Consider the following 23,306-nt stretch of genomic DNA (forward strand, 5'->3'; position numbering starts at 1 on the left):
TATTATTATTATTATTATTACTACTACTACTACTACTACTAATAGTATATTATTAATATACTATTAATATATATACGAACCTACTACTAATAGTATATACTGATTTAATAACCCGATCAAGGCCTCCTCCTCCTCCTCCTATTATTATTACTACTAATAATTATTACTAATATTTCCCAGCCCGCGACGCCGAATCCCAGCCAATCGGCTTGCTGGAGGACTTCCAGCGGCGCAGCGAAAACCGGGGCTTCACCTCCGAGCAAATCAAGATCTTCCCCAAGGAAGGTGAGTCGGTCCTCCAAGACGGTCCTCCAAGAAGGTCCTCCAAGAGGGTCCTCCAAGAAGGTCCTCCAAGAGGGTCCTCCAAGGCGGGACCTCGGAGGGTCCTCCATCCCATAATAACCGCCTTTCTCCTCTCTCCACAGTCGCCTGCCAGGACCAAGCGGTGAGTATCCCGAATTCGGGCCTATCTGGATGGACATTTCCCACTTTGGGAAATGTCAAGTCTGTCTGGATGGGCCTTGCCCAGTTTGGGAAATGTCAGGTCTAGCCGGATGGACGTTGCCCAGTTTGGTAAATCTCAGGTCTATAGCTTGGTGGAGGACATCTCAGGTCTATCTTGTTGGGCATTTCCCATTTTGGGAAATCTCAGGTCTATCTTGTTGGACATTTCCCATTTTGGGAAATCTCGGGTCTATCTGGAGGGACATCTCCCATGGTGGAGAAATCTCAGGTCTATAGCTTGGTGGAGGCCATCTCAGGGCTTTTTGGATGGACATTTCCCATTTTGGGAAATCTCAGGTCTATCTGGATAGACATTTCCCGTTTGGGGAAATCTCCGGTCTGTCTTGATGGACATCTTCCAAGTCTATCAGGATGTACATTTCCCATTTTGGGAAATCTCAGGTCCGTCTTGATGGGTATTTCCCAGGTTTATATTGATGGACATCTCCCATGGTGGAGAAATCTCACGTCTATCTGGATGGACATTTCCCATTTTGGGAAATCTCAGGTCTATCTTGGTGGACATTGCCCATTTTGGGAAATCTTAGGTCTATCTGGATGGACATCTCCCATTTTGGGAAATCTCAGGTCTATCTTGGTGGACATTTCCCATTTTGGGAAATCTCCCATCTATCTTGATGGACATTTCCCAAGTCTACCTTGATGGACATTTCCCAAGTCTAATTGATGGACATTTCCCAAGTCCACCTTGATGGACATTTCCCAGGTCTATCTTGATGGACATTTCCCAAGTCTACCTTGATGGACATTTCCCATTTTGGGAAATCTCAGGTCTATCTTGGTGGACATCTCCCATTTTCGGAAATCTCAGGTCTATCTTGATGGACATTTCCCAGGTCTATATTGATGGACATTTCCCAAGTCTATCTTTTGGACATTTCCCAAGTCTAACTTTTGGACATTTCCCAAGTCTAACTTGATGGACATTTCCCAAGTCTAATTGATGGACATTTCCCAAGTCTACCTTGATGGACATTTCCCATTTTGGGAAATCCCAGGTCTATCTTGATGGACATTTCCCAGGTCCACCTTGATGGACATTTCCCAGGTCCACCTTGATGGACATTTCCCAGGTCTACCTTGATGGACATTTCCCAAGTCTACCTTGATGGACATTTCCCAAGTCTATCTTGATATCCCTCAAGATATCTTGATGGACATTTCCCAAGTCTATGGATGGATGGATATCAAGTCTATCTTGATGGACATTTCCCAGGTCTATCTTGATGGACATTTCCCAGGTCCACCTTGATGGACATTTCCCAGGTCTATCTTGATGGACATTTCCCCAGTCTACCTTGATGGACATTTCCCATTTTGGGAAATCTCAGGTCTATCTTGGTGGACATTTCCCATTTTGGGAAATCTCATGTCTATCTTGATGGACATTTCCCAAGTCTATCTTTTGGACATTTCCCAAGTCTAATTGATGGACATTTCCCAGGTCTACCTTGATGGACATTTCCCAGGTCTACCTTGATGGACATTTCCCAGGTCCACCTTGATGGACATTTCCCAAGTCTACCTTGATGGACATTTCCCAAGTCTATCTTGATATCCCTCAAGATATCTTGATGGACATTTCCCAAGTCTATGGATGGATGGATATCAAGTCTATCTTGATGGACATTTCCCAGGTCTACCTTGATGGACATTTCCCAGGTCCACCTTGATGGACATTTCCCAAGTCTGTATTTTGGACATTCCCCAAGTCTATCTTGATGGACATCTCCCAAGCTTGGAAACCTCACCTTCTCTTCTCCTTCTCTTCTAGGAATGAGAAGAACATCTCTATGGTCCTTTGATGTCACTTCCTCCTAATAAATAGATTCAGAAACTGCAACTTCCTGTCTTTGGTCTCTTTTCTATTATTATTATTATTTTCATTTATTCCCACCCCCTTATAAAATGCCATTATTATTATTATTATTATTATTATTATTATTATTATTATTATTAACTAAAAGCTCATGAGATTAAAATGATCTTTTCCTCTAAGATAATAATAATAATAATCATGACAATAATAATAATAATAATAATAATAATAATAATAATAATAATAATAATAATGGCATTTATACCCATCTGGTCCACTTATAAAATGCCATTATTATTATTATTATTATTATTAACTAAAAGCTCATGAGATTAAAATGATCTTTTCCTCTAAGATAATAATAATAATAATCATGACAATAATAATAATAATAATAATAATAATAATAATAATAATAATAATAATAATGGCATTTATACCCATCTGGTCCACTTATAAAATGCCATTATTATTATTATTATTATTATTGACTAAAAGCTCATGAGATTAAAATGATCTTTTCCTCTAAGATAATAATAATAATAATCATGACAATAATAATAATAATAATAATAATAATAATAATAATAATAATAATAATAATAATGGCATTTATACCCATCTGGTCCACTTATAAAATGCCATTATTATTATTATTATTATTATTATTATTATTATTATTATTATTATTGGAAAATATCATTTTGAAGTATCTTAAGAAGTCTCATTATTATTATTATTATTATTATTATTATTATTATTATTATTATTATTATTGTCATGATTATTATTATTATTGTCATGATTATTATTATTATTATTATTATAGTCATTATTATTATTATTATTATTATTAAATATCCGAAGAGATATCTTTAAAATCCCTAATTTAAATATTTAAATATCGAGTGATTGATCCGGCCCCATGGTATTGATTATTAATCCAGCCCTGTGTGATTGGTTATCGATCCAATCAATCATTCAAATACTTAGTGATTGATCCGGCCCCATGGTATTGGTTATCGATCCAGCCCCACCTTATTGATTATCAATCCAGCCCTGATTGGTTATCGATCCAATAAATCATTCAAATACTTAGTGATTGATCTGGCCCCATGGTATTGGTTATCGATCCAGCCCTGTGTGATTGATTATCAATCCAATCATTTAAATACTTAGTGATTGATCCGGCCCCATGGTATTGGTTATCGATCCAGCCCTGTGTGATTGATTATCAATCCAATCAATCATTTAAATACTTAGTGATTGATCTGGCCCCATGGTATTGGTTATCGATCCAGCCCCACCTTATTGATTATCAATCCAGCCCCGTGTGATTATCAATCCAATCCATCATTTAAATATCGAGTGATTGATCCAGCCCCATGGTATTGGTTATCGATCCAGCCCCACCTTATTATCGATCCAGCCCTGTGTGATTGATTATCAATCTGATTATCAATCCAATCAATCATTTAAATACTTAGTGATTGATCCGGCCCCATGGTATTGGTTATCGATCCAGCCCCACCTTATTGATTATCAATCCCAATAAATCATTTAAATACTTAGTGATTGATCTGGCCCCATGGTATTGGTTATCGATCCAGCCCCACCTTATTGATTATCAATCCAGCCCCGTGTGATTATCAATCCAATCCATCATTTAAATATCGAGTGATTGATCCAGCCCCATGGTATTGGTTATCGATCCAGCCCCACCTTATTATCGATCCAGCCCTGTGTGATTGATTATCAATCTGATTATCAATCCAATCAATCATTTAAATACTTAGTGATTGATCCGGCCCCATGGTATTGGTTATCGATCCAGCCCCACCTTATTGATTATCAATCCCAATAAATCATTTAAATACTTAGTGATTGATCTGGCCCCGGGTTATTGGTTATCGATTCAGCCCCACCTTATTGATTATCAATCCAGCCCTGTGTGATTGGTTATCAATCCAATCAATCATTCAAATACTTAGTGATTGATCTGGCCCCGGGTTATTGGTTATCGATTCAGCCCCACCTTATTGATTATCAATCCAGCCCCGTGTTATTGGTTATACAGCCCAGTGTTATTGATTACCGATCCAGCCCTGTGTGATCGATTACCAATCCAGCCCCGTGTGATCGATTATCAATCCACTGACGTGTCATTGATTATCAACCCAGCCCAGTGTCATTGATTATCAATCCATCTACGTATTATTATCAATCCATCTACGTATTATTGATTATCAATCCATCCCTGTGTGATTGATTACCAATCCATCCCTGTGTGATCGATTATTGATCCATTGACGTGTCATTGATTATCAACCCAGCCCAGTGTCATTGATTATCAATCCATCCACGTATTATTGATTATCAATCCATCCCCGTGTGATCGATTATCAATCCATTGACGCGTCATTGATTATCAACCCAGCCCAGTGTCATTGATTATCAATACATCTACGTATTATTGATTATCAATCCATCCCTGTGTGATTGATTACCAATCCAGCCCCGTGTGATCGATTATCGATCCATCGACGTGTCATTGATTATCAACCCAGCCCAGTGTCATTATCAGTCCATCTACGTATTATTGATTATCAATCCATCCCTGTGTGATTGATTATCAATCCGGCCCCATGTGATTATCAATCCACTGACGTGTCATTGATTATAACCCAGCCCAGTGTCACTGATTATCAATCCATCTACATATTATTATCAATCCATCTACGTATTATTGATTATCAATCCATCCCTGTGTGATTGATTACCAATCCAGCCCTGTGTTATTACCAATCCAGCTCCATGTGATCGATTATCAATCCACTGACGTCTCATTGATTAGCAACCCAGCCCAGTGTCATTGATTATCAATCCATCTACGTATTATTGATTATCAATCCAGCCCTGTGTTATTGATTACCAATCCATTGACGTGTCATTGATTATCAATCCATCGACGTGTCATTGATTATCAACCCAGCCCAGTCTCATTATCAGTCCATCTACGTATTATTGATTATCAATCCATCCCTGTGTGATTGATTACCAATCCAGCCCTGTGTTATTACCAATCCAGCTCCATGTGATCGATTATCAATCCACTGACATCTCATTGATTAGCAACCCAGCCCAGTGTCATTATCAACCCATCTACGTATTATTGATTATCAATCCATCTACGTATTATTGATTACCAATCCAGCCCTGTGTGATTGATTATCAATCCGGCCCCATGTGACCGATTATCGATCCATTGACATATCATTGATTATCAACCCAGCCCAGTGTCATTATCAGTCCATCTACGTATTATTGATTATCAATCCATCTACGTATTATTATCAATCTATCCCTGTGTGATTGATTATCAATCCGGCCCGGTGTGATCGATTATCGATCCATTGACATGTCATTGATTATCAATCCATCTACGTATTATTGATTATAAATCCATCCCTGTGTGATCAATTATCGATCCATTGATGTGTCATTGATTATCAACCCAGCCCAGTGTCATTGATTATCAACCCATCTACGTATTATTGATTATCAATCCATCGACGTGTCATTGATTACCAATCCATCCCTGTGTTATTGATTACCAATCCGGCCCCATGTGATCGATTATTGATCCATCGACGTCTTCTTGGCTCTCGATCCAGGCCCTCCTCCAATCCCGAGAAGGGCGCACTCTGCACATGCTCATAGGCGGCCATGCTTCCCTCGAACCCGCTACCCAGAGACACTCTAGGAATATGTATATATATATATATCTTTATTTATTGAGGGCATTCGCAAGAAGGGGAGACAAGATGGCGCCCTAGAGGGGCTTCTATGGGGCAGGTCAGTCTGGATGACCGTTGGGGTCCCTTCCCTCTCTATGATCTTCTCCTAACCGGCTGGAGGTCCTAGAGAGGTCCGGAAAAACCCAAATTTCACCATAGAGGGCTGGAATCCTAGATGGTCCCCGCCTGAAGATGTCGAACCCGGGCTTGGAGCGGAAGCAAAGCTTGATGGGAAATTGAAGGGCTGAGGAATCCTAGAAGGGTCAAGCTGGGGGAGCGGGAGGGGTCCCTTCCCTCTCTATGGTCCCCTAAGAAGGTGATGGATGTCCTAGAGAGGTCCCTTCCCTCTCTATGATCCCCTCAGAACATGCTGGGTGGCCTGGAGCATTCCCTTCACTCTCTATGATCTCTTGATGTCCTAGAGAGGTCCCTTCCCTCTCTATGATCCTTTGCAAAGGGGGTCAGGCTGGATGACCTGGAGGGGTCCCTTCCCACTCTATGGTCCATGGATGTCCTGGAGAGGTCCCTTCCCTCTCTATGGTCCCCTAAGAATGGGCTGGCGGTCCTAGAGGGGTCCCTTCCCTCTCTATGATCCACTAAGAACCAGCTGGAGGTTCCAGAAAGGTCCCTTCCCTCTCTATGGTCCTTGGCAAGGGGGTCAGGCTGGAGGACCTGGAGGGGTCCCTTCCCTCTCTATGATCCCTTAATAACCAGCTGGATGTCCTAGAGAGGTCCCTTCTCCCTCTATGGTCCCCTCAGGTGCTGGATGTCCTAGAGGGGTCCCTTCTCTCTCTATGGTCCTTTACAAGCGGGTAAGGCTGGAGGACCTGGAGGGGTCCCTTCCCTCTCTATGATCCCCAAAGAATGGACTGGATGTCCTAGAGAGGTCCCTTCTCTCTCTATGATCCCCAAAGAATGGACTGGATGTCCTAGAGGGGTCCCTTCCCTCTCTATGTTCCCTGGATGTCCTAGAGAGGTCCTCCCCCCCCCCCTATGATCCATGGATGTCCTAGAGAGGCCCCTTTTCCCTCTCTATGTTCCCTGGGTGTCCTAGAGAGGTCCTTTCCCCCTCTCTATGATCCTTTGCAAAGGGGGTCAGGCTGGATGACCTGGAGGGTCCCTTCCCTCTCTATGATTCCCTAATAAGGTGCTGGATGTCCTAGAGAAGTCCCCTCTCTATGATGTCCTAGAGAGGTCCCTTCCCTCTCTATCATCCCCAAAGAACCGGCTGGATGTCCTAGAGAGGTCCCTTCTCTCTCTCTCTCTCTATGGTCCCCTCAGAAGGTGCTGGATGTCCTAGAGGGGTCCCTTCCCTCTCTATGGTCCTTTGCAAGGGGGTCAGGCTGGAGGACCTGGAGGGGGCCCTTCCCTCTCTATGATCCCCAAAGAATGGACTGGATGTCCTTCCCCTCTCTATGATCCTGGAGGACCTGGAGGGGTCCCTTCCTTCTCTAGCTCCGCCCCCTTGAACTCAGCCCCGCCCCTTTGGCCCCCCAATTCCTGACAATGCGGCCCTCAGAGAACCGTCCAATCAGAGAGGTCTGTTGGGGCGGAGCCAGGAAGTCCTCCAATGACAAGAGTCTTGGTGGGTGGAGCCGGAAATGGTCCAATCACGGAGCCAGCTTGTAAACTGCCTGGCGACAGAGCCCGGAAGCCGTCCAATGACAAGAGTCCCGTTGGGCGGAGCCAGGAAGCCCTTCAGCGAATCGCCCAATCACAGAGCTCCGTTGAGTAATTGCCGATAAACTGCCCGGCGACAGAGCCCTGAAGTCGTCCAATCACAGAGTCCCCTTGGGCAGCGCCTGGAAATCGTCCAATCACACCGCTCCGCCGTCTGTATTCCGCCCGGCAACAGGGCCCTGAAAACGTCCAATGACAGAATCCCATTGGGTGGCTGCCTGTAATCTGCCCGGCAACAGGGCCTTGAAATCCTCCAATGACAGAGCATCTTGGAACCGTCCAATGGCGGAGCTCCGTTGAGCAGCGGTGGCAAACTGCCCGGCAACAGAGCCCTGGAAATGTCCAATGACACAATCCCATTGGGTGGTTGCCTGTAATCTGCCCGGCAACAGAGCCTTGAAATCATCCAGTGACATCTTGGAACCGTCCAATGGCGGCGCTCCGTTGAGTAGCGGTCGTAATCTGCCCGGCAACAGAGCCGCCAACTGTCCAATGACAGAATCCTGTTGGGCGGTTGGCTGTAATCTGCCCGGCGACAGGCCCCGGAAACCGTCCAATGACAGAGCCCTGTTGGATGGTGCTGGGAAATCGTCCAATGAGGGAGCCCCTGATAGTCCAATGGCAGAGTCCCCTTGGCCTGTAATCTGCCCGGCAACAGGGCCTTGAAATCATCCAATGACGGAGCTCCGTTGAGCAGCGGTCGTAATCTGCCCGGCAACAGAGCCACCAACTGTCCAATGGCAGAGTCCCGTTGGCTGGCGCCCGTAATCTGCCCGGCAACAGAGCCGCCAACTGTCCAATGGCAGAGTCCCGTTGGCTGGCGCCTGTAATCTGCCCGGCGACAGAGCCCTGAAATGGTCGAATGACAAGAGGCCTGTGGGGCGGAGCCTGGAAATCGTCCAATGGGGAGAATGCGAGAGATGGCGCCTGTAATCTGCCCGGCGACAGAGCCTGGAAATCGTCCAATGGGGGAAATTCAAGGGATGGCGCCTGTAATCTGCCCGGCGACAGAGCCTGGAAATCGTCCAATGGGGGAAATTCGAGGGATGGCGCCTGTAATCTGCCCGGCGACAGAGCCTGGAAATCGTCCAATGGGGGAAATTCAAGGGATGGCGCCTGTAATCTGCCCGGCAACAGAGCCTGGAAATCGTCCAATGGGGGAAATTCGAGGGATGGCGCCTGTAATCTGCCCGGCGACAGAGCCTGGAAATCGTCCAATGGGGAAATTCGAGGGATGGCGCCTGTAATCTGCCCGGCGACAGAGCCTGGAAATCGTCCAATGGGGGGAATGCGAGGGATGGCGCCTGTAATCTGCCCGGCGACAGAGCCTGGAAATCGTCCAATGGGGGGAATTCGAGGGATGGCGCCTGTAATCTGCCCGGCGACAGAGCCTGGGAATCGTCCAATGGCGGAAATTCGTGAGATGGCGCCTGTAATCTGCCCGGCAACAGAGCCTGGAAATCGTCCAATGGGGAAATTCGAGGGATGGCGCCTGTAATCTGCCCGGCGACAGAGCCTGGAAATCGTCCAATGGGGGGAATGCGAGGGATGGCGCCTGTAATCTGCCCGGCGACAGAGCCTGGAAATCGTCCAATGGGGGGAATGCGAGGGATGGCGCCTGTAATCTGCCCGGCGACAGAGCCCTGAAATGGTCAAATGACAAGAGTCCTGTGGGGCGGAGCCTGGAAATCGTCCAATGGGGGGAATGCGAGGGATGGCGGGTCCCGGGTTCGAGTCACGTGACGGCGCAGGAGGCGACGGGGTTGCGGGTTCGAGTCAGGTGACAGGGTCCCGGGTTCTGGGTTCGAGTCCCATGACGGGCTTGCGGGTCGCAGGTTCAAGTCCCATGACGGGGTGACGGCAACCCTGGGGGAAACGCACTGGGTCCCGGGTTCAAGTCACATGACGGGGTCCCGGGTTCGAATCACAAGGCGGCTCCGGGTTCGAATCCGGAGGGCACAGGATGTGACGGGGTCTTGGGTTCGAATGACGGGGCGGCGACAGGGTGCCGGGTTCAAGTCACACGACGGAGGGCAGGAAATTTGACGGGTCGCGGGTTCAAGTCCCATGATGCTTCGTCCTCCCGGCGGGTTGCAGGTTCGAATCACAGGACCTGGTTGTGGGTCCTGGGTTCAAGTCCCATGACTGGGTGCTGTGTCCTGCGTTCGAATCACGTGATGGGCTCCTGGCGCCGGGTTCGAATCACATGACGGGCTCACGGGCTCAAGTCCCATGACAGGGTCCCGGGTTCGAGTCACACGACGTTCTTCCAGGTTGTGGGTTCGAGTCCCACGACGTTTTTCTGGGTCCCGGGTTCAAGTCCCATGACAGGCCTCCGGGTTCGAGTTACGTGACAGTGCAGGAATCGACGGGGTCCTGTGTCCCGGGTTCAAATCACATGACAGGCTCCAGGGTCGCAGGTTCAAGTCCCATGACATTCTCCCGGGCTCTGGGTTCAAATCTATGACAGGCTCCTGTGTCCCGGGTTCCAATCACATGACAGGCTCCCGGGTCCCGGGTCCCAATCACATGACGGGCTCCCGGGTTCGAATCACATCACCGGCTTCTGGATTCACGGCTCCCAATCACATGACGTTCTTCTGGGCTCTGGGTTCAAAGGACATGGCAGGCTCCTGGGTCCCAGGTTCAAGTCACATGACGGTGCAGAAATCCTGGGGGAAATCTGACGGCTTCGACTCACACGACGGACTCCTGGCTCTGGGTTCAAATCCCACTCCAGCTTCAAGACCTGGGGTTGCGGGTCCCGGGTTCAAGTCCATGTCCCGGGTCGCGGGTCCGAGTCACTGACAGGCTACCGGGTCGCGGCTTCAAGTCCCAGGCTCTGGGTCCAAATCCCATGGCAGGCTCCCAGGTCCCGGGTTCAAGTCGCATGACTGGGGGAAATTCGAGGGTTCCCGGGTTCGAGAAGCATGATGGTGCAGGAGACAACGGGCTCCCAGGTCCCGGGTTCGAGTCACATGACGACGCAGGCAGTTACAGGCCGCCCCGCAATACTGCCAGGGCGCCGGCGGGTTGCGATTGGCCGGCTGGGCCGGGGGGAGGCGGGCCAGGAGGCGGGTGTTGACGGCCAGGGCGGCCAATCCGTAGTCGGTGAAGAGGACCGTTTCCCGTTGGCAGGGGCTTCCGTGTCCCGGGTTCGAATCGCGTGGCAAGCTTCCGTGTCCCGGGTTCGAATCGCGTGACGGGCTCCTGGGTCCCGGGTTCGAATCACATGACGGGCTCCCGTGTCCCGGGTTCGAATCGCGTGGCAAGCTTCCGTGTCCCGGGTTCGAATCACATGACGGGCTCCTGGGTCCCGGGTTCGAATCACATGACGGGCTCCCGTGTCCCGGGTTCGAATCGCGTGGCAAGCTTCCGTGTCCCGGGTTCGAATCACATGACGGGCTCCCAGGTTCGAATGACATCACAGGCTTCTGGATTCACGGCTCCCAATCACATGACAGGCTTCCGGGCTCCGGGTTCAAATCACATGACGGGCTCCCGTGTCCCGGGTTCGAATCGCGTGGCAAGCTTCCATGTCCCGGGTTCGAATCACAGGACGGGCTCTCGGGTCCCGGGTTCGAATCGCATCACAGGCTTCTGGATTCACGGCTCCCAATCACATGACAGGATTCCGGGCTCCGGGTTTGAATCACATGATGGGCTCTGGGTTCAAGTCCCATGACTTCCGGGCTCCTGGGTCCCGGGTTCAAATCCGTTGGGTCCCTGGTTCAAGACACATGACAGGGTCCCGGGCTCTGGGTTCGAATCACAAGATGGACTTCTGGGCTCCCAAGACCGCGCTGCAGGTTCAAGTCCCATGACGGGCTCCGGGTTCGAGTCACACGACAGCGCAGGAATCGACAGGGTCCCGGGTTCGAGTCACATGACGGTGCAGTAACCCCGGGGGAAATCCGACAGGTCCCGGGTTCGAGAAGCATGATGGTGCAGGAGACAACGGGCTCCCAGGTCCCGGGTTCGAGTCCGTGTCCCGGGTTCGAGTCACATGACAGCGCAGGAATCGACAGGCTCCCAGGTTCAAGTCACATGACTGGGGGAAATCCGACGGGTCCTGGGTTCGAGTCACACGACGGTGCGGTAACCCCGGGGGAAACCCGACGGGTCCCGGGTTCGAGAACCATGCTGGTCCCGGGTTCGAGTCCGTGTCCCGGGTTCGAGTCCGTGCCCCGGGTTCGAGTCACATGACAGTGCAGGAATCGACAGGGTCCCGGGTTCAAGTCGGGTCCCGGGTTCGAGAACCATGATGGTCCCGGGTTCGAGTCCGTGTCCCCGAGTCACATGACGACACAGGCCCCCACCGGGTTCCTCACCCGGCAGTTACACGCCGCCCCGCAATACTGCCGGAAGCTCTGGTAGCAGCCTCTCTCCGATTCGCCGCCGCCCCCCCAGGGCGGCGCCGGGTTTCGATTGGCCGGCTGGGCCGGGGGGAGGCGGGCCAGGAGGCGGGTGTTGACGGCCAGGGCGGCCAATCCGTAGTCGGTGAAGAGGACCGTTTCCCGTTGGCAGGACGGACAGGAAATGAACTTGTACTTGGGACAGGATTGGTAGAGGATCTGCAGACATTCCTCACAGACCGAGTGGAGGCAGGAGAGGAGGCGGGGCCTCTTGTGGGCGGAGTTGTAGGCGTGGCCGCAGGTGGGGCACTCTAGGGATTCGGCGCTGGGAGGACTGGCCGGAACCGCGTACTGGTTGGCGATCACTTCCGCCCCGGTCGCCGGGTAGAAAACAGAGGGCGGGGGCGGGTCCAGAGGCTGGGCCACGCCCTCGTTGGCGATGACGTCGTTGGCGGGGGGGAACTTCCTGCTGAGCTGGGGGAACTTCCTGTTGGGGAGGAGGAGGTCGTTGGGGAGGAGGTCGTTGGGGGGGAACTTCCTGCTGGGGAGGAAGTCGTCAGACGGGAGCTTCCTGTCGTTGGGGGGGAGCTTCCTGTCGGCGAAGGGGTCGCTGGGGAAGTTCCTGTCGCTGGGAGGGAACTTCCTGTGGGGGAGGACGTCGCTGGGGGGGAACTTCCTGTTGGCAAGGGTGTCGTCGTTGGGGGGGAACTTCCTGTTGGCGAGGACGTCGTCATTGGGGGGGAACTTCCTGTTGGCCTCGTTGAGGTTCCTGTTGGCGAGGAGGTCGCTGGGGGGGAACTTCCTGTTGGCGAGGGCGTCATTGGGGGGGAACTTCCTGTTGGCAAGGACGTCGTCGTTGGGGGGGAACTTCCTGTTGGCCTCGTTGAAGTTCCTGTTGGCGAGGAGGTCGTTGGGGGGGAACTTCCTGTTGGCAAGGATGTCATTGGGGAGGGCGTCGTTGTTGGGGAACTTCCTGTCGGCGAAGGCGTCGCTGGGGGGGAACTTCCTGCTGGCCAGGACGTCGCGGTTGGGGAACTTCCTGCCGACCTCGCCGAACTTCCTGTTGGGCCCCGGAGGCCCCTGGAGGCAGGACATGAGGAGGGCGGTCACCTGGCTAACGTCGGGAGGCGGGGCAGGAAGAGGAAGTGGGGGTTTTGAGGCGGGCCCGGGGACGCATCCTCCTGGGAAGGAAGGGATGATGGCGGCCGGAGGACCTGGGGGAGGAAACAGAGAGAGAGAGGCTAGAGGGGACGGCGAGATTTGGACATGCCGTAGAGTTCTAGGATACTAGAGAGGACGTTTCTCTTTTTGAATAGCATGCATGACCATGGAGTTCTAAAAGCCTAGAGGGGATGTTTTTTTTCCCCATGGAAGGAAAGCCGATTTCCCCCTTATTTTACACCATAGAGTTATGGAAGGCTAGAGGGGATATCCCGTGGGAGGAAAGCTTTTTCCTTCTTCCTTTTTCGCCGTATTGATTTCCACAGAGTTCTAGAATCCTAGAGGGGATTTCCACAGAGTTCTAGAATCCTAGAGGGATTTCCACAGAGTTCTGGAATCCTAGAGGGATTTCCGCAGAGTTCTAGAATCCTAGAGGGATTTCCACAGAGTTCTGGAATCCTAGAGGGATTTTCACAGAGTTCTGGAATCCTAGAGGGATTTCCACAGAGTTCTGGAATCCTAGAGGGATTTTCGCAGAGTTCTGGAATCCTAGAGGGATTTCCACAGACTTCTAGAATCCTAGAGGGGATTTCCACAGAGTTCTAGAATCCTAGAGGGATTTCCACAGAGTTCTGGAATCCTAGAGGGATTTCCGCAGAGTTCTGGAATCCTAGAGGGATTTCCACAGATTTCTGGAATCCTAGAGGGATTTCCACAGAGTTCTGGAATCCTAGAGGGATTTCCGCAGAGTTCTGGAATCCTAGAGGGATTTCCGCAGAGTTCTGGAATCCTAGAGGGATTTCCGCAGAGTTCTGGAATCCTAGAGGGATTTCCGCAGATTTCTGGAATCCTAGAGGGATTTCCACAGATTTCTGGAATCCTAGAGGGATTTCCACAGAGTTCTGGAATCCTAGAGGGATTTCCACAGAGTTCTGGAATCCTAGAGGGATTTCCACAGAGTTCTGGAATCCTAGAGGGGATTTCCACAGAGTTCTGGTATCCTAGAGGGATTTCCACAGAGTTCTGGAATCCTAGAGGGATTTCCGCAGAGTTCTGGAATCCTAGAGGGATTTCCACAGACTTCTAGAATCCTAGAGGGGATTTCCACAGAGTTCTAGAATCCTAGAGGGATTTCCACAGAGTTCTGGAATCCTAGAGGGATTTCCGCAGAGTTCTGGAATCCTAGAGGGATTTCCACAGATTTCTGGAATCCTAGAGGGATTTCCACAGAGTTCTGGAATCCTAGAGGGATTTCCGCAGAGTTCTGGAATCCTAGAGGGATTTCCGCAGAGTTCTGGAATCCTAGAGGGATTTCCGCAGAGTTCTGGAATCCTAGAGGGATTTCCGCAGAGTTCTGGAATCCTAGAGGGATTTCCGCAGATTTCTGGAATCCTAGAGGGATTTCCACAGATTTCTGGAATCCTAGAGGGATTTCCACAGAGTTCTGGAATCCTAGAGGGGATTTCCACAGAGTTCTGGAATCCTAGAGGGATTTCCGCAGAGTTCTGGAATCCTAGAGGGGATTTCCACAGAGTTCTAGAATCCTAGAGGGATTTCCACAGAGTTCTGGAATCCTAGAGGGATTTCCGCAGAGTTCTGGAATTCTAGAGGGATTTCCACAGAGTTCTGGAATCCTAGAGGGATTTCCACAGACTTCTAGAATCCTAGAGGGATTTCCACAGAGTTCTGGAATCCTAGAGGGATTTCCACAGATTTCTGGAATCCTAGAGGGATTTCCACAGAGTTCTAGGATCCTAGAGGGGATTTCCACAGAGTTCTGGAATCCTAGAGGGATTTCCACAGAGTTCTGGAATCCTAGAGGGATTTCCGCAGAGTTCTGGAATCCTAGAGGGATTTCCACAGAGTTCTAGGATCCTAGAGGGGATTTCCACAGAGTTCTGGAATCCTAGAGGGATTTCCGCAGAGTTCTGGAATCCTAGAGGGATTTCCACAGATTTCTGGAATCCTAGAGGGATTTCCACAGAGTTCTGGTATCCTAGAGGGATTTCCACAGAGTTCTGGTATCCTAGAGGGATTTCCGCAGAGTTCTGGAATCCTAGAGGGATTTCCGCAGAGTTCTGGAATCCTAGAGGGATTTCCACAGATTTCTGGAATCCTAGAGGGATTTCCACAGAGTTCTGGAATCCTAGAGGGATTTCCGCAGAGTTCTGGAATCCTAGAGGGATTTCCGCAGAGTTCTGGAATCCTAGAGGGATTTCCGCAGAGTTCTGGAATCCTAGAGGGATTTCCGCAGAGTTCTGGAATCCTAGAGGGATTTCCACAGACTTCTGGAATCCTAGAGGGGATTTCCGCAGAGTTCTGGAATCCTAGAGGGATTTCCGCAGAGTTCTGGAATCCTAGAGGGATTTCCACAGACTTCTGGAATCCTAGAGGGATTTCCACAGAGTTCTGGAATCCTAGAGGGATTTCCGCAGAGTTCTGGAATCCTAGAGGGATTTCCACAGATTTCTGGAATCCTAGAGGGATTTCCACAGAGTTCTGGAATCCTAGAGGGATTTCCGCAGAGTTCTGGAATCCTAGAGGGATTTCCACAGAGTTCTGGAATCCTAGAGGGATTTCCACAGACTTCTAGAATCCTAGAGGGGAATCCCCCTCCCCCCATGCAAATAAACCTCTTCCCCCCCCCACCAAATGCATTTCCATAGAGTTCTAGAATCCTAGAGGGGAATCCCCCCTCCCTCCATGCAAATAAACCTCTTTCCCCCGCCTCCCACCAAATGCATTTCCATAGAGTTCTAGAATCCTAGAGGGGGTTTGGCCTGCGAGGGAAGCGGATTTCTTTTCCCGTTTTTTCGAAGAGCATGCACGGCCATAGAGTTGGAGAAGGATCCTAGAGGGGATTTTTCATGCAAGGAAAGCTTATTCTCCCCCCCGCCTCATCTAGCATCCAGGGGGCGGGGCTAAGGGACCGTGGCTGTCAATCAAACGGGGAATATATAGGATTCAGGGGGCGGGGCTAAGGGACCATGGCTGTCAAACGGGGAATGAATATCTAGGATTCAGGGAGGCGGGGCTAAGGGACCATCGCTGTCAATCAAATGGGGAATTCATATTTAGCCCTCGCCCAGTCAATCATCCTGGGATATCCCAGCTGTCAATCACCCTAGCCCTCCCCAGTCAATCACTCTCCATCTTCCATCGTTCTCCCCTGTCCATCATTCTCCATCTTCCACCCTTCTCCCCTGTCAATCATTCTCCATCTTGTCAATCACTCTCCATATGCTGTCAATCACCCAAGCCCTCCCCTGTCAATCATTCTCCATCTCCCATTATTCTCTCCTGTCAATCATTCTCCATCTTCCATCGTTCTCCCCTGTCAATCATTCTCCATCTTCCATCGTTCTCCCCTGTCAATCATTCTCCATCTGCTGTCAATCACCCAGCCCTCCCCTGCCAATCATTCTCCATCTTCCATTATTCTCCCATTAATCATTCTTCATCTTCCATCCTTCTCCCCTGTCAATCATTCTCCATCTGCTGTCAATCACCCAGCCCTCCCCTGTCAATCATTCTCCATCAATTTGTGGTCAGTTTGGATTACCTGGTGGGATCCCCTTCCCTTCTCACCTGTCAATCACTCTCCATCTTGTCAATCCCTCTCCATATGCTGTCAATCACCCAAGCCCTCCCCTGCCAATCATTCTCCATCTTCCATCCTTCTCCCGTCAATCATTCTGCATATTCTGTCAATCACCCTAGACCTCCCGTCAATCATTCTCCATCTTCCATCATTCTCTCCTGTCAATCATTCTCCATCTTCCATCCTTCTCCCCTGTCAATCACTCTCCATCTTGTCAATCACTCTCCATACGCTGTCAATCACCCAAGCCCTCCCCTGTCAATCATTCTCCATCTTCCATCATTCTCCCCTGTCAATCACTCTCCCTCTTCCATCTATCTCCCCTGTCAATCATTCTCCATATCCTGTCAATCACCCAAGCCCTCCCCTGTCAATCATTCTCCATCTTCCATCATTCTCTCCTGTAAATCATTCTCCCTCTTCCATCATTCTCCCCTGTCAATCATTCTCCATATCCTGTCAATCACCCTAGCCCTCCCCTGTCAATCATTCTCCATCTTCCATCATTCTCTCCTGTCAATCATTCTCCATCTTCCATCATTCTCTCCTGTCAATCATTCTCCATCTTCCATCATTCTCTCCTGTCAATCATTCTCCATCTTCCATCATTCTCTCCTGTCAATCATTCTCCATCTTCCATCATTCTCTCCTGTCAATCATTCTCCATCTTCCATCATTCTCTCCTGTCATACATTCTCCCTCTTCCATCATTCTCCCCTGTCAATCATTCTCCATATCCTGTCAATCACCCTAGCCTTCCCCTGTCAATCATTCTCCATCTTCCATCATTCTCCCCTGTCAATCATTCTCCATATTCTGTCAATCAACCCTAGCCCTCCCCTGTCAATCATTCCCCGTATTCTGTCAATCACCCTAGCCCTCCCCTGTCAATCATTCTCCACCTTCCATCTTTCTCCCCTGTCAGTCATTCTCCCTCTTCCATCAATCTCCCCTGTCAATCATTCTCCATATCCTGTCAATCATTCTCCATATCCTGTCAATCAACCCTAGCCCTCCCCTGTCAACCATCCTGGGATATTCTAGCTGTCAATCACGCTAGCCCTCTCCTGTCAATCATTCTCCACCTTCCATCTTTCTCCCCTGTCAATCATTCCCCGTATTCTGTCAATCACCCTAGCCCTCCCCTGTCAATCATTCTCCACCTTCCATCTTTCTCCCCTGTCAGTCATTCTCCCTCTTCCATCAATCTCCCCTGTCAATCATTCTCCATATTCTGTCAATCATTCTCCATATCCTGTCAATCAACCCTAGCCCTCCCCTGTCAACCATCCTGGGATATTCTAGCTGTCAATCACGCTAGCCCTCTCCTGTCAATCATTCTCCACCTTCCATTTTCTCCCCTGTCAATCATTCCCCATATTCTGTCAATCACCCTAGCCCTCCCCTGTCAATCATTCTCCACCTTCCATCATTCTCTCCTGTCAATCATTCTCCATCTTCCCTCCTTCTCCCCTGTCCATCACTCTCCACAGGCTGTCAATCACCCCAGCCCCACGCTGTCAATCATTCCCCATCCTATTTGGGGTCAGTCCGGAGGACCTGGTAGGATCCCTTCTCACCTGTCAATCAATCGATCGGTGGATCAGGCGCCGGGTTCCAGGCGATCCGGAAGCTTCTGTGATCCGATTGGCCGAGGAAGAGGAGACCTGGAAAGATGCTCCAATTGGTACCCAGGATGCGGAGAAGGAGGAAGGATGCTCAGATTGGTACCCAAAGATGCTGAGAGGGATGCAGGGAAGGATGAAGGATGCTCAGAGGGAGGCAGAGTGGTACCCAGGATGCGGAGAGGGATGCTGAGGAGGAGGAAGGATGCAGAGAAGGAGGAAGGATGCTCAGAGGGAGGTAGAGTGGTACCCAAAGATGCTGAGGATGCAGAAAGGGATGAAGGATGCTCTGGTCCAAATTGGTACCCAGGATGCAGGGAAGGAGGAAGGATGCTCAAATTGGTACCCAAAGATGCTGAGAGGGATGCAGGGAAGGAGGAAGGATGCTGAGAGGGAGGCAGAGTGGTACCCGGGATGCGGAGAAGGAGGAAAGATGCGGAGAAGGAGGAAGGATGCTCTGGTCAAAATTGGTACCCAAAGATGCAGAGAAGGATGAAGGATGCTGAGTGGTACCCGGGATGCGGAGAGGGATGCTGAGGAGGAGGAAGGATGCTCAGAGGGAGGCAGAGTGGTACCCGGGATGCGGAGAGGGATGCTGAGGAGGAGGAAGGATGCAGAGAAGGAGGAAGGATGCTCAGAGGGAGGTAGAGTGGTACCCAGGATGCGGAGAGGGATGCTGAGGAGGAGGAAGGATGCAGAGAAGGAGGAAGGATGCTCAGAGGGAGGTAGAGTGGTACCCAAAGATGCTGAGGATGCGGAAAGGGATGAAGGATGCTCTGGTCCAAATTGGTACCCAGGATGCAGGGAAGGAGGAAGGATGCTCAAATTGGTACCCAAAGATGCTGAGAGGGATGCAGGGAAGGAGGAAGGATGCTGAGAGGGAGGCAGAGTGGTACCCGGGATGCGGAGAAGGAGGAAAGATGCGGAGAAGGAGGAAGGATGCTCGGGTCAAAATTGGTACCCAAAGATGCAGAGAAGGATGAAGGATGCTGAGTGGTACCCGGGATGCGGAGAGGGATGCTGAGGAGGAGGAAGGATGCTCAGAGGGAGGCAGAGTGGTACCCGGGATGCGGAGAAGGATGGAAAGATGCTCTGGTCCCAATTGGTACCCAGGATGCAGGGAAGGATGAAGGATGCTCAGAGGGATGGAGAGTGGTACCTGGGATGCGGAGAAGGAAGGATGCTCAAACTGGTACCCCAAGATGCTGAGAGGGATGCAGGGAAGGAGGAAGGATGCGGAGAAGGAGGAAGGATGCTCAGAGGGAGGCAGAGTGGCACCCGGGATGCGGAGAAGGAGGAAGGATGCTCAGATTGGTACCCCAAGATGCTGAGAGGGATGCAGGGAAGGAGGAAGGATGGGAAGATGCTCTGGTCCCAATTGGTACCCAGGAGGTTGAGGATGCAGGGAAAGATGCTCAAATTGGTACCCAAAGATGGAGAGAAGGAGGAAGGAGGCTGAGTGGTACCCGGGATGCGGAGAGGGATGCAGAGAAAGAGGAAGGATGCTCAGAAGGAGGCAGAGTGGTACCCGGGATGCGGAGAGGGATGCAGAGGAGGAGGAAGGATGCTCACATTGTACCCAAAGATGCTGAGAGGGATGCAGGGAAGGATGAAGGATGCTGAGAGGGAGGCAGAGTGGTACCCGGGATTCTGAGGAGGAAGGATGCTCAAATTGGTACCCAAAGGTGCTGAGAGGGATGCAGTGAAGGATGAAGGATTCTCTGGTCAAAATTGGTACCCAGGATGCAGGGAAGGAGGAAGGATGCTCAGGTCAAAATTGGTACCCAGGATGCAGGGAAGGAGGAAGGATGCTCAGATCCAAATTGGTACCCAGGATGCAGGGAAGGAGGAAGGATGCTCAGATCCAAATTGGTACCCAGGATGCAGGGAAGGAGGAAGGATGCTCAGATCCAAATTGGTACCCAGGATGCTGAGGATGCAGGGAAGGATGAAGGATGCTCAGAGGGATGGAGAGTGGTACCCGGGATGCAGAGAGGGATGCAGAGATGGAGGAAGGATGCTCAGGTCGAAATTGGTACCCAGGATGCAGAGAAGGATGAAGGATGCTGAGAGGGAGGCAGAGTGGTACCCGGGATACGGAGAGGGATGAAGGATGCTCTGGTCCCAATTGGGACCCAAAGATGCCGAGGATGCAGAAAGGGATGAAGGATGCTCTGGTTCAAATTGGTACCCAAAGATGCAGAGGAGGAAGGATGCTGAGAGGGATGGAGAGTGGTACCCAGGATGCGGAGAGGGATGCAGAGAAGGAGGAAGGATGCTCAGGTCCAAATTGGTACCCAGGATGCTGAGGATGCAGGGAAGGAGGAAGGATGCTCAGGTCGAAATTGGTACCCAAAGATGCAGAGAAGGATGAAGGATGCTGAGAGGGAGGCAGAGTGGTACCCGGGATGCAGAGAAGGATGAAGGATGCTCAGAGGGGTGCGAAGTGGTACCCGAGATTCTGAGGAAGGATGCTCAAATTGGTACCCAAAGATGCTGAGAGGGAGGCAGAGAAGGAGGAAGGATGCTCAAATTGGTACCCAAAGATGCTGAGAGGGATGAAGGATGCTGAGTGGTACCCGGGATGCGGAGAGGGATGCAGGGAAGGAGGAAGGATGCTCAGAGGGATGGAGAGTGGTACCCGGGATGCTGAGAGGGATGAAGGATGCTGAGTGGTACCCGGGATGCGGAGAGGGATGCTGAGGAGGAGGAAGGATGCTCAGGTCGAAATTGGTACCCAGGATGCAGGGAAGGAGGGAAGGATGAAGGATGCTCTGCTCCCAATTGGTACCCAGGGAGATGCTCTGGTACCCAGGAGCTTGAGAGGGATGCGGAGAAGGAGGAAGGATGCTGAGTGGTACCCGGGATGCGGAGAAGGAGGAAGGATGCTCAGAGGGATGGAGAGTGGTACCCGGGATGCGGAGAAGGAGGAAGGATGCTCTGGTCAAAATTGGTACCCAGGATGCAGGATGCTCAGATCCCAGTTAGTACCCAGGATGCTGAGGATGCAGGGAAGGATGAAGGATGCTGAGAGGGAGGCAGAGTGGTACCCGGGATTCTGAGAAGGAGGAAGGATGCTGAGTGGTACCCGGGATGCGGAGAGGGATGCGGAGAAGGAGGAAGGATGCTCTGGTCAAAATTGGTACCCAGGATGCAGGGAAGGAGGGAGGATGCTCAGGTCAAAATTGGTACCCAGGGTGCTGAGGATGCAGGGAAGGAGGAAGGATGCTCTGCTCCCAATTGGTACCCGGGGAGATGCTCTGGTACCCAGGAGGTTGAGAGGGATGCCGAGAAGGAGGAAGGATGCTCAGAGGGATGGAGAGTGGTACCTGAGATTCTGAGGAGGAGGAAGGATGCTCAGATTGGTACCCAAAGATGCTGAGAGGGATGCAGGGAAGGAGGAAGGATGCTGAGGAGGAAGGATGCTCATAGGGATGGAGAGTGGTACCTGGGATGCAGAGAGGGATGCAGAGAAGGAGGAAGGATGCTCTGGTCCGAATTGGTACCCAGGATGCAGGGAAGGAGGAAGGATGCTCAGAGGGAGGCAGAGTGGTACCCGGGATGCGGAGAGGGATGAAGGATGCTGAGGAGGAAGGATGCTCAGATTGGTACCCAAAGATGCTGAGAGGGATGCAGGGAAGGAGGAAGGATGCTCAGAGGGAGGCAGAGTGGTACCCAGGATGCGGAGTGGGATGCAGAGAAGGAGGAAGGATGCTCTGGTCCGAATTGGTACCCAGGATGCAGGGAAGGAGGAAGGATGCTGAGGAGGAAGGATGCTCAGAGGGAGGCAGAGTGGTACCCGGGATGCGGAGAGGGATGCAGAGAAGGAGGAAGGATGCCCTGCTCCCAATTGGTACCCAAAGATGCTGAGAAGGAGGAAGGATGCTGAGTGGTACCCAGGATGCGGAGAAGGATGCAGGGAAGGAGGAAGGATGCTCTGGCCAAAATTGGTACCCAGGATGCAGGGAAGGAGGAAGGATGCTGCGGCGGACGGGAGGAAGGAAGGAAGGCCGGAGTATTTTTTCGGGGGGTGGGTGGGTGGGTTAGTCCCGCCCTCCTGTCAATCTCCCGGCTTCCTCCCCTCCCCAAAACGATGGATGATTGACAGGTCCAATCGAAAAACGATGGGTGATTGACAGGTCCGATCGGGATGCAGGAAGGGTACCCAGGGGATGCAGGAAAAGATACTGGGATGGTACCTGGCGATCCGGTTGGTGGAGGAAGGAGGAGGGAGGAAGGGGCGGGACTTCCTGCGGAGGAGGAGAGGATGCTGGGAGGAGGGAGATGCTCTGGTACCCAGGATGTTGAAAGGGATGAAGGGAAGGAGGGAGGATGCTGACGGGAGGAAGGAAGTATTTTTTTGGGGGGGTGTTAGTCCCGCCTCCTGTCAATCTCCCTCCGATCCCCCAAAATGATTGATGGATGATTGACAGGGCCAATGGGATGCAGGAATGGTATCCAAGGGATGGAGGAAAAGATACTGGGATGGTACCGGACGATCCGGTTGGTGGAGGAAGGAGGAGGAGGGAGGAGGGAGGAAGAAGGGGCGGGACTTCCTGTGGAGGAGGATGCTGGGAGGAGGGAGATGCTCTGGTACCCAGGAAGTTGAAAGGGATGCTGGGAAGGAGGAAGGATGAAACAGGAGAAAGAAGGAAGGCGGGAGTATTTTTTTGGGGGGGTGTTTGTCCCGCCCTCCTGTCAATCTTCACGCTTGTCAATCTTCTTGCTTCGGAAGAGTAAGGA

At 51.0% G+C, this 23,306-nt stretch overlaps 1 protein-coding gene and 3 long non-coding RNA genes across 10 annotated transcripts in view; 3 read left to right on the plus strand and 1 right to left on the minus strand.

Moving 5' to 3' along the window:
• LOC309524113 (extracellular fatty acid-binding protein-like) overlaps positions 1–2,368 on the plus strand; it is a 17,067-nt gene extending 14,699 nt beyond the window's left edge. Inside the window, exons 5-7 of the mRNA XM_082208498.1 lie at positions 181–285; positions 426–445; positions 2,300–2,368. Coding sequence (XP_082064624.1) covers positions 181–285; positions 426–445; positions 2,300–2,305 — 131 coding nt within the window. The 3' untranslated portion in view covers positions 2,306–2,368. The remainder of the gene's footprint in view (positions 1–180; positions 286–425; positions 446–2,299) is intronic.
• Positions 2,369–6,118: 3,750 nt separating this feature from the next.
• LOC309523669 lies at positions 6,119–7,426 on the minus strand. 2 transcript variants are annotated; one of them, XR_014215508.1, is made up of 2 exons: positions 7,367–7,426; positions 6,119–7,038 (listed from the first exon to the last, which is right to left on the minus strand). It is a non-coding gene; the product is annotated as an uncharacterized lncRNA (long non-coding RNA). The 2 variants fall into 2 exon arrangements; XR_014215509.1 differs by having other exon boundaries at positions 6,119–7,089; positions 7,367–7,401.
• Positions 7,014–7,467, plus strand: LOC309523670. The gene is made up of 3 exons (XR_014215510.1): positions 7,014–7,117; positions 7,200–7,288; positions 7,426–7,467. It is a non-coding gene; the product is annotated as an uncharacterized lncRNA (long non-coding RNA).
• A 10,952-nt stretch (positions 7,468–18,419) lies between these two features.
• Positions 18,420–22,548, plus strand: LOC309523938. Of its 6 annotated transcripts, none has more exons than XR_014215691.1 (6): positions 18,420–19,288; positions 20,321–20,389; positions 20,463–20,588; positions 21,137–21,286; positions 21,646–21,741; positions 22,037–22,417. It is a non-coding gene; the product is annotated as an uncharacterized lncRNA (long non-coding RNA). The 6 variants fall into 6 exon arrangements; XR_014215692.1 differs by having other exon boundaries at positions 18,420–19,207; XR_014215693.1 differs by lacking the exons at positions 18,420–19,288; positions 20,321–20,389 and adding an exon at positions 22,441–22,548 and having other exon boundaries at positions 20,398–20,588; positions 22,037–22,381.
• Positions 22,549–23,306: the final 758 nt, after the last annotated feature.

The sequence above is a fragment of the Podarcis vaucheri genome (assembly GCF_965113315.1).
Source record: "Podarcis vaucheri genome assembly, chromosome: Z".
Taxonomy (NCBI): Eukaryota; Metazoa; Chordata; class Lepidosauria; order Squamata; family Lacertidae; genus Podarcis; species Podarcis vaucheri.